The sequence below is a fragment of the Anguilla rostrata genome, chromosome 8, assembly GCF_018555375.3.
Source record: "Anguilla rostrata isolate EN2019 chromosome 8, ASM1855537v3, whole genome shotgun sequence".
Lineage (NCBI taxonomy): Eukaryota > Metazoa > Chordata > Actinopteri > Anguilliformes > Anguillidae > Anguilla > Anguilla rostrata.
In genome coordinates this window covers 53,651,457-53,662,157 of record NC_057940.1, presented here as the reverse complement: position 1 = coordinate 53,662,157, position 10,701 = coordinate 53,651,457, and the positions used below count along the sequence as shown (strand labels likewise).

The 10,701-nt window shown below is 43.3% G+C and overlaps 1 protein-coding gene across 2 annotated transcripts; it reads right to left on the bottom strand.

Annotated features, from left to right (window-relative positions):
* Window positions 1-1,496: 1,496 nt before the first annotated feature.
* LOC135262065 (uncharacterized) lies at window positions 1,497-4,412 on the bottom strand. 2 transcript variants are annotated; one of them, XM_064348875.1, is made up of 3 exons: window positions 4,162-4,412; window positions 3,597-3,728; window positions 1,497-3,233 (listed from the first exon to the last, which is right to left on the bottom strand). In XM_064348875.1, the coding sequence occupies exons 2-3, from the start codon at window positions 3,614-3,616 to the stop codon at window positions 1,712-1,714; spliced, it is 1,542 nt and encodes a 513-aa protein (XP_064204945.1). In that variant the 5' UTR covers window positions 3,617-3,728; window positions 4,162-4,412; the 3' UTR covers window positions 1,497-1,711. The 2 variants fall into 2 exon arrangements, with proteins under 2 accessions (XP_064204945.1, XP_064204946.1); XM_064348876.1 differs by lacking the exon at window positions 4,162-4,412 and having other exon boundaries at window positions 3,597-4,143.
* Window positions 4,413-10,701: the final 6,289 nt, after the last annotated feature.

Genomic DNA, 10,701 nt, shown 5'->3' with positions numbered 1-10,701 from the left:
AAACACACCAGTTAGTAAATAAAAATCAACTCAAAACCAATCCAATATAAAAAACTAAAACAAGTTGTAGTATTTTACCACTCAAGCATACTGTCATATTTTCCTTCTTGTCAAACACTTGCTTTCTGGATTTAATTGTGATTACTTCTCAGAACACCTCATTTAAGCCGCGTTTCCACCGCAGGAACTATACCCCGGAACTAGGAACCTTTTGAGGAACTCAGTGCGTTTCCACCGCAGGAACTAGGGTCTAAATTTAGTTCTGGGGGCTTTGTTTTACCCCCCAAAACGTTCCTGCTCGGGGGGTAGTACTTTCCGAAAGTACAGGAACCTTTTGGGTGGAGCTTGCAGCGCTGAACATTTCTGATTGGTCGAGTACTCGTAGCGTTTGTGTTGTATTTATTTTCCGCCATTACCCGCCATGTTTGAAAATATGCAGCGGCAAACCAATTTATTTTCATAATAACTTCAAATCAAACTTGTATGTTATGCGGCGCAGTAGCCTACTTTTGGTTATAGCCTATCAACGTCTTGGAATTATAACGTGTGCTCTTCTGTTCTTTTCTTGCTTTAGTATTCGTTTTATAAAATGCTAAGCATTCGTGCTGGGACAGCATATTACGTAGGCTACCAAAACATTCAAACGGATTAATTCGGTTGCTGAATATTTTCTTCCGGATTTTCTTTGTTAGCCCGTTGTAATTGACTCAAAACGTTTGATACAGTTATGTGAGGTATGCGGTAGTTCTGCATAATTAACATTGGTGATACAGTACAAGCAAACTGGAAATCACCTTCCGCACTTTTTATCCGGGTAAAATAACAGGTTAATTCTAGTAATCTTCCCTTTAGCTTTTTCAGACTGCCGTAATTTTACTCAATTTTACTGCCATTTTTCAATTCCACGAAAAGACCAGGAAGACTATGGACTCATTTATGGTGCATGGTTCGCATCTGGAGGGCACACTTCGCTGCTCGGCTAGCAGTAACTTCGAAGGAAAGCAAACGGTGGCTGTACCACTACTAATTTACATTTTCACGCAAGTCCGAGTTTTCGTTCTATTCTTGTCATTTTGCGATTAGCCTATATGGAATTGACGACGAGAAAGTAATAAAACAGCTAATTGTTTACAACGTGTGCATGTTTTCTGCTGTTAATGAATGTGTTTGAGAGGATATATGAAAATCAATAAATACAAAAGTAACCATATATAGTCATTGTTGGTAACCCGTTGTATATAAGTGGAATAAACCCCTCCGGGCTGTCCCGGTTATTAGAAAATAATGTAGGCTACTTCGGTGGTAGTATGGGGTTACAGAAGAAATCATATGACAGATGGACCGACGACAACGTCAGTGGGCTAATTTGCCTAATCTTCGCGGTACTTTAGACCCCGGTGGAAACGCAGACAACCATTGGCTGAAGGAACCTTTTAGTTCCTGGTAAAGTAGTTCCTGGGACTGAAAGTTCCGGGTAATTTCGGTGGAAACGCGGCTATATTGTTCTGCTGAGCCTGGGAGTGTCTCTTCAGCAGTTTCTATGGAGACAATAGGTTCCACCACTAGAGGTAGACATAAGTAAAGTTATAATCCTGACTGAATATACCTTTGTTTACTTTGTTTGCTCAACCATATAATTCTGACCATGCAACTCTGAAAGGCAGAAGCGCATGCAACTTAGCACACGTCTTCCCCGGGTCTGTTAATCTCCTCACATCTCCAGCATCTTCTGCAGTTCTTCCACCTTCTCCATGTCTTTGTTCTCCTTCAGAATTTCAATCAGGCTGCGAATACTCTGAAGAGTAGAATCTGAATTAAACTTCAGAGCATGCTGTCTAAGCTGGATAATGGACTTATAAGACCCCTCGATCAGTTTGCTCATTTCAGCCTCACCGTCCTTCACTTCTTGCTGAATTGTGGACATCACTTCCTTCGCTGAGCGTATTTTGCCTTCAGTATCTTTTTTCAGGTCCTCAAAAGTTCCAGTTTTTTCTTCTTTTACTGCCTCATATATTTCATAGTCTTTTTTGTGGTCCGTGTAGCTGCATTTTCCGGGACAGGCGGTACATTGGTTGTCCTCCATCACAGAACACCATCGTAGGTCCTTTACCCACCAGCATCCTGGATAGTGGCAGTTTACCTTACACACGGTGCAGCAAGTTGCTTTGCTCTTAACTTTGACCTTCTTCATGACGACCACATTGTATTTATATGTAAAGTTGTTATTTTTCCTCATGTCCATTTTGTGCTCTTCCAGAGTTTTCTGTTTGTCCTCAAGTGCCTTCTGCTTCATGTGCCTCACCTCGATCTGCTCATCCAAGCTCTGGATACAAGCTTCCAGTCTTCGGTGTTCTTTCAAGACATTTTCAGTCATCCTCAAGCTTTGAGTTTCCATTTGATTCAAAGTATTAAAGAACTCCATCATGCTCCCAATTCCGCTATCCCAGTTTAATTTTAATGATTTTTCATATTTCTTCTGGTAATTCTGAAGAGAAAGGTTGTTGTTGAACAGGAAGTGAACAAGTTCATTATCTTCGTCTCTGCGGAAAGGTACGCCAGACTTAATAACTGCATTAAGAGCTGGAGGTGGAGTCCAGTCTGAGAAGGTGATGAGAGTCAGGAGGTTTTTCTCCATGTTCTTCCCAAAGATGGACAGGATGGCATTAAAGATGTACTTCTGGCTGGGACTGAGGCGATTTTCAGATGCCTTTACCACAAGGCAAACTGCATCTATTTGTTGAACACCACTTACAGTTTTAAATAATGTGTATAGATTCTGAGCAATGTTTTTATCTTCATCCAGACCTCTTGTGTCTCCATATCCTGGTGTATCAATGACTGTGAGGGAAAAAGGAACAGACAGTTCCTCCAGCCCAAAAATCTCATAGGCAGTAATCACAGTGGTCTGAGATTCAGTTTGGTCACTTTCACCTTCAACCGGGATGATTTCAAACCTGATCTTGTCTTCCCACTTTACCCCCAACATGTAGTTGACCATCATATTGATGAGTGAAGACTTTCCTGTTCCTGTTTCTCCTACGATCAGGATTGTCCTGTTCATTTTTTGGGAGTCCTTTTGTCCAAATGTGCATATTCTAACCATTCCTTCATTATTCAGATCTTCCTGGACTGTGTTCAGCTGGTATATTCTTATGGGTTCTGTTGCTGTCTGTACACTGTTCTTAATTACATGTGACCACTTAGATGTAGCTTCTTCTCTTGTTGTAGTGCAACTAAAAGATTAAGAGAAATGAAACAACGTATGTGTTTTTCTTTATTCATAGTTATTACCACACACACACGCACACACACTCACACACACACACATTTTCCAGGACACTGAGACAAATACAGTATCATCTTGAAACTGAAAAAATAACAGAATACAGTAAACAAATAATTGAGGGCGAATAATTGAAACACTACTTGCCATACATTTATGCCAACCTACACCCTCAAACAAATGATTCAGACCAGAGACAAAAATGGCATCTGCACAACAAATCTGCCATCTGCACTGCACAAAAATACCAATATTACAGTAACCAACTGCTGCATGCAAACTGTATATGTTGTCTACAGTTAGATATCTTTACCTTGTGTGAGATTGTGCCATTGTTGAATTCTCAGGTACTAGTCCTCTTATAATCACAGAAAGAAAACAAATGTGGAATGTTTCCCGACCAGGAAACACACATGCATGTGCACGAGAGAGACCTTCTTTGTACCTGAAAAAGAGATCAAGGAATATTCATTTCTTTTGACCCCACTGATACACACTGAAAGCAGAAGAAGCTTCCTCTGCTTATGTGCAATTCTCTCAGACAGGAAATCCAGTCATCTTCTTCTCCGACGAAAAGAAGCAAGGCAAGAAGGCAAAGAACATTGAAGTGTTCTGGTGTACAAATGGAGTCACTTGGAAACCTGTGTCCTAAACGTGGGTTCAATCTTAAAGAAATCAACTATCTCAAAAACCACCCAGCTATAAATCTATGCAAAATAGAAATTCACAACAGTATAAATGAGGTTGTCTTGAAGTTAACTTCACTGACATTGTGATTCATCCAATCAGTGACATAGATCCAGTGAAGTATAATCATAAATGAGGTTCCAGCAGCATAAAACTCAATGAAGAGAAATCATACAAAGCCATGTTCTCACCTGTGTTTGTCAGTCCTAAGAGGTGTGTCTTCCTGTGCCTCTTAACTTTTATAGACTAAGCAGGGTGGGATGTTTTTCCACCCTGGTGTAAAGGAATGTCTTCTAATTGGCCATAATCACACATGCTGGTGTTTTTTTAACCAACTGCAAACGGTTTTAAAGCATAAAGTAATAGCACTGGCATTCTCTCACGCCTATTGAAAAAAAGTCATAAGGGGGCTGACTTTTTTCTGTCAAAAACACTTTCACTTTTATTTTGAGTCACAGCCAGAGGAAAAACAACATGAACACAAAAAGAGAAAAAGCAGAAGTCACCAGAGGATCTGAAAATCCCCAGCAGTGCAAAGGCAGCATAGAGACAGTGTGACAGGACACGTGAAGGGAGGCTGACGTCGCATGATGGTACGATGGAACACAAACCACAATACCAGCTTGTAAAGGACCTAACAAGATTCATTTCTGTTTTTCGACTGTGAGTTGTCAGAATGAGAACAAGGTAAAAATGGGAAAAACCCTTAATTAAATCCTCGCTCTGTTTTTGAGCTCTTCTTAAACTGACCAGCTTAGGTGGTCCCCAGAGTTAATCAATCCAAGAGCATGACCAAAGAAACAGGCCAATTTAATTGATATGCTGACAAAATTATTCCATTGTGTCAAAGTGCACTGAAATAATTCAGTGAATTTGAAGTGAAAAATGTGACTGGGTTGAGTGTGTTTGAGGTGGATTTTTTAAAATTCAGCTGGGTTACATGCAGAGGTACACAGACTATATGTACAATTCTGAAAGTCTGAAATCATCTGGGCAGTATGTGTACTTAAGCATCAAAACTAAAAGTAAATTGTGCTTTATCTAAAAAAACAGCTATATATATATATATATAAAATCAAATATTAATATTTGTCATGGTACTGTGTTCCTGTCTGTGTTTTCCTTGTTGGGCCGCCAGATGGCGGAACTTCTGTTCTGTGTCCTGCTCCCCCTGTTTAATTGTATGATTGTTTTCAATTGTCCAATCATTGTTTTCTGGCTGTCTCGTTTTCCCTTCCCTTTCCGTGGCCTGATTGTTCATGGTGCCCTCCTGTGTCTCGTCAGTGTCTGTCTATTTAAGTTCCCGTCTCCTGGACTCAGGTGCTGGATCCTTGTTGGTTGTTGTTAGTGTGTGCGTCTAGCCTTGGTTCTGCCCATGTTCCCTTGTTACAGGTTTTTTTGATTCTTGGTTTGATTTGTTTCTTTGTTTTTTGAAGTTTTCCTTTGTTTGTTGAGAGTTGCCCTGTGAGGCATTTTGTTCCCTTTTGTTTCAGTTACCATTTGGGAGTTTTGAGTTTTTCCCCTCTGCGTTTGGGTCCTAACCCCCCTCGCATCCTGACAATATTCCTTTTCCTTAAAGATACAGCTTAAACTTCAAGAAGCCAGCATCAGTAAAGAAAGAAAAAACAAAATATGATTAAATAAATATTTTTGAGAAACCTTCCAAGCCAAAACAAACAAAATGTTGCATTAACTCAATAGATTCTAGGGGAGCTATTCATGTTGGTGTGTAGATATGTTTATCCTAATTGGAGCTATACCACAATGATACTTATGCCTTAATGGGAGAGCTCTTTAAATCACCAACCTTACCTGTTATACCGTTCTCATTCTGCCATTCTGCTGCTGTACTCTTGCTGCTGCTGATATACTATTCCTGCTGCTGTTGCTAATGCGCTATCCCTGCTGCTCCTGCTAATGTGCTAACCCTGCTGCTCCTGCTAATGTGCTAACCCTGCTGCTGCTAATGTGCTATCCCTGCTGCTCCTGCTAATGTGCTAACCCTGCTGCTGCTGCTAATGTGCTATCCCTGCTGCTCCTGCTAATGTGCTAACCCTGCTGCTGCTGCTAATGTGCTAACCCTGCTGCTCCTGCTAATGTGCTATCCCTGCTGCTCCTGCTAATGTGCTAACCCTGCTGCTCCTGCTAATGTGCTAACCCTGCTGCTCCTGCTAATGTGCTATCCCTGCTGCTGCTGCTAATGTGCTATCCCTGCTGCTGCTGCTAATGTGCTATCCCTGCTGCTGCTGCTGCTAATGTGCTATCCCTGCTGCTGCTGCTGCTAATGTGCTATCCCTGCTGCTGCTGCTGCTGCTAATGTGCTATCCATTACATTTACATTACATTACATTCATTTGGCAGACGCTTTTATCCAAAGCGACGTACAAGAAGTGCATTTTCATGATCGTAGACAACTGCTGAACACGGGTTCAGTAAGGTACAATTACTTATTTTGTACAGCTATTTCTAGCCGAGAACAATGAACACTATCCTGGTCTAACATCTGCAAAGCCAAACTAGGCAGAAGAATAAGCTACAGTATTAGGACAAATACAATTTACCAAGAAGTGCAGGGATGGGGCAACATGTAACAAGTGACAAGAAAAAGGTTTTTTTTTTTAATTAAAAAAAAATATATATATATACACACAGCATGGTGGTGGTTATTCTAGGTATAGTCTGAAGAGATGAGTCTTCAGGCCGCGGCGGAAGATGGATAGTGAAGGGGAGGTTCGGAGAGGGACGGGGAGTTCGTTCCACCACTGGGGAGCTAGGGTGGAGAAGCTCCGTGATCCCTTTGGGCGGGTGGGAGGGGTTACAAGACGCCCTGCTGCCGCAGAGCGGAGTGGTCGAGCAGGCACATAGAATTGAGTCATGTCCTGCAAGTAGATGGGGGCTGTCCTGTTGGCGGCAGTATAGGCAAGGGTCAGGGCTTTGAATCGGATCCTGGCAGCGACCGGTAGCCAGTGAAGTGATCGCAGCAGAGGAGTGACGTGGGAGAATTTGGGGAGGTTGTAGATGAGCCGGGCAGTGGCATTCTGAATCATCTGTAGTGGCTGTATGGCACAAGCTGGCAGGTTTGCAAGGAGAGAGTTGCAGTAATCAAGGCGAGAGGTCACCGTAGCCTGGACGAGCAGCTGGGTGGAGTGCGTCGTCAGGTATGGTCGAATCCTCCTGATGTTGTACAGAAGGAATCTGCAGGACCGTGGTGTTGCCTTGATGTGCTCCTTGAGGTCCAGTTGGTCATCCAGGACCACCCCCAAGCTCTTGGCAGAGTGAGAGGCAGTCACTGTGGTGCCATCAACCGTGATTGAGAGTTCACGAAGCAAGGAGGTCTTGTACGGGAAGAAGAGCAGCTCAGTTTTGTTGAGGTTGAGCTTCAGATGGTGGCTGGCCATCCAGGTGGAGATGTCAGCCAGGCAGGAAGAGATCTTATCATTGACCTGTGTGGCCGAGGGGGGGAAAGAAAAGAAGAGTTGTGTGTCATCTGCATAACAATGATAGGAAAAACCATGTGAATTAATGACTGAACCAAGAGATCTGGTGTATAAGGAGAACAGCAGAGGACCCAGTACAGATCCCTGCGGCACTCCCGTAACAAGTGGATGAGAAGCAGAGGCAGACCCCTTCCAGGTGACCTGGTAGGTCCTATCTGCAAGATAGGAAGCAAACCAAGACAGGGCAGTCCCGGCAATTCCCATCCCAGCCAAGGTGGAGAGGAGTATTTTATGGTTGACCGTGTCAAAAGCTGCAGACAGGTCAAGAAGGATCAGGACAGAGGAAAGGCGTGAGGCTCTTGCAGTGGCAAGTGCCTCCGTCACAGCTAGGAGTGCAGTCTCTGTTGAGTGCCCAGATTGGAAGCCAGACTGGTGAGGGTCTAGCAGGTTGTTCTGATGGAGAAAAGAGGTTAATTGTTTAAGAACTGCTCGTTCAAGGGTTTTGGACAGAAAGGGTAGAAGGGATACGGGTCGATAATTTGCTACATCGGAGGGGTCTAAGGTGGGTTTTTTGAGTAGTGGGGTAACACGAGCCATCTTAAAAACAGAGGGAACATGACCAGAGGAGAGAGAGGAATTAACAATGGAAGACAGATAGGGAAGGAGCTCGCTGGAGATAGATTGGAGAACTTTAGATGGGATGGGGTCAAGTGGACAGGTGGTTGCGCGATGAGAGGTGATGAGTTGTAATACATCGGAGTCCTCCAGCATTTCAAAGGAGGTCAGTGTGGCTGTGGGGTTGTCCTGGGGGGTTGGGGGGCTCACTGGATGGGTGAAGGAGTTCCGGATTGTAGCCACCTTTCCTTCAAAGGCGGCCTTCCTATCCCTGCTGCTGCTGCTGCTAATGTGCTATCCCTGCTGCTGCTGCTAATGTGCTATCCCTACTGCTGGTGCTGCTGCTAATGTGCTATCCCTGCTGCTGCTGCTGCTGCTAATGTGCTATCCCTGCTGCTGCTGCTGCTGCTAATAATGTGCTATCCCTGCTGCTGCTACTAATACTAATGTGCTATCCCTGCTGCTGCTGCTGCTACTAATACTAATGTGCTATCCCTGCTGCTGCTGCTGCTGCTACTAATGTGCTATCCCTGCTGCTGCTGCTGCTGCTACTAATGTGCTATCCCTGCTGCTGCTGCTGCTGCTGCTGCTACTAATGTGCTATCCATGCTGCTGCTGCTGCTGCTGCTACTAATACTAATGTGCTATCCCTGCTGCTGCTGCTGCTGCTACTAATGTGCTATCCCTGCTGCTGCTGTTGTTGCTACTAATGTGCTATCCCTGCTGCTGCTGCTACTAATGTGCTATCCCTGCTGCTGCTGCTGCTGCTACTAATGTGCTATCCCTGCTGCTGCTGCTGCTGCTACTAATGTGCTATCCCTGCTGCTGCTGCTGCTGCTGCTACTAATGTGCTGCTGCTGCTGCTGCTGCTAATGTGCTATCCCTGCTGCTGCTGATGTGATTATGCAGTTAATATGACTTTAGTAGTTCCATATTTAGAAATTGAGCTGTTGCCTGTTGGTAACTTTAGGTGATGTAGGTGAAATGGGCATTTTGTCATCTCTACCTACATATTTTATATTATTAAGGAGGGCAAAATATGTTCAAGTAGTGCTACTGGCCAGTGTTTAGGCAACATTACAGTATGTTGTGGTGTTTTAGATTTATTTATTTTTTATATTTGTGCTGAGCTATGAAGTGCTGCTTCAGTTTGTTTGTCCCCCCAAAAACTGGGCCGCCCCCAAAAAAATTTATCGCCAGCCGCCACTGATTGGTAGCTTTTTGTTTTAGGTGTAAATGCTTTCTGTGCATGTAGTTGTTCGAGCAGCATGTTTGTTTTGCTTGAAGGTTTATTTTGAGTAAGTGGCGGATGCTTGAATAGACCGCCGTTCCTTCCTTCTGTTTTGTTAGTTTGTATGTTGCAAATTAGCTAGCCAGCTACCGCGAGTGAGCATGCTTCCGCTCATAGTATATGGCCTTATTTTGATAAGTAGTGCGCGGAGCTGGTTAGCTAGCTTGAGCATTTCTTTTTTGTTTATCTGTTTGTTGTTTTCACGTCAAACCCGATCTCCCCGCTCTCGCTTGGTCAGCTAACCCAGCTGTGCTTGAGCTTGCTTGCCTATCTGCATGCTGTTGGTTTGCTTTACGCTCCCTCTAACTAATGCGTTTGGTTTGGCTTTAACTATTTTCACACACTTTGCTCTGTGAAGTGTGCATTGTGATTTTTGATGCCAATTGCAGTGTGCCTTATTGAAGTGTGATTCAGATATATATTCTCTTCTCTAAGCCGTCAGAAAACCGAGTAGGCTAAAGCACAAGCAAGCTTGGTAGTCTGTTACCAGTAATCGGGGGAAATGTTAAATGTCGTATGTTATTGCAAAACATTTTAATGAATTGGGGAAATACTAGCTTTATTTTTTCTATTTCCTTCCATAACATATGAAACCGGTATAAGTAAAAAGGACCTGTTTTTTTCTCTTTTACTCAAGACTCCGGTCTTATTTGTAGGAGGTAACACATGAATCGGTCATTTCCCGAATATTACGGTTTTATTTCTCCTGGAGGAAGAGTTTTGGTCTTGTGAAAAACAAAAAAAAAAACCATAGCAAAGGAGAGGAAGGAACAGATGATGGATCAGTTGAAAGGGAGGAGTCAGTAGCTGGGTTCATACTTGGCAGCCAGGCTCAATCTGAAAACGTCACTGTTTGTGTACTCGGCATGCCATTGCAAACACCGAAGGGAGTGTGGTTTACCTGGAGTTTACACGTTCATATGAAGAATGGCTACTGCGTATATTATCAGCAAGGTGTTTTCTTCAGTGGGAAAAGAAGTTCTTCAAAGAATTGGGATTTGGAGTTTCTGACTATTTGGCCATTTTGTAAAGGAAACCTAGAAGGTCAAAGTAAAGTAACAGCAGGAATATTTAAGGTGCTGGTCAGTATGGCATGACCGTCAATGTGGGAGGATATTACACAATGGCTTCAGGATAAAGAACACATGAGCACTCAGTCAAATAAAGAAAATGCACACAAATCTTAGCTGAACCCTTTATTTCATGCATAGATCTTCACAAACGTATGGGTTTCACAAAACGCAGAACATTACACCATAGTGCATTTGACATTTTCAGCACAAGGTGAAGTTCAGTGCTTCTTGTAGGAGCCCTGATCTAACTGGAACATCAGTCAGAATGAGAGGGATGTTACATCTACAGTGAAGATGGGAAGAGCTTCAGAAAGG

What these genes read in the sequence shown, in the direction of transcription:
- LOC135262065 (XM_064348875.1), bottom strand. Translation starts at nt 3,616, where the DNA reads ATGGCACAATCTCACACAAG. An exon ending in ATGGCACAATCTCACACAAG is followed by an intron (nt 3,234 to 3,596) that starts GTAAAGATATCT and finishes TTAATCTTTTAG; the next exon opens with TTGCACTACAACAAGAGAAG.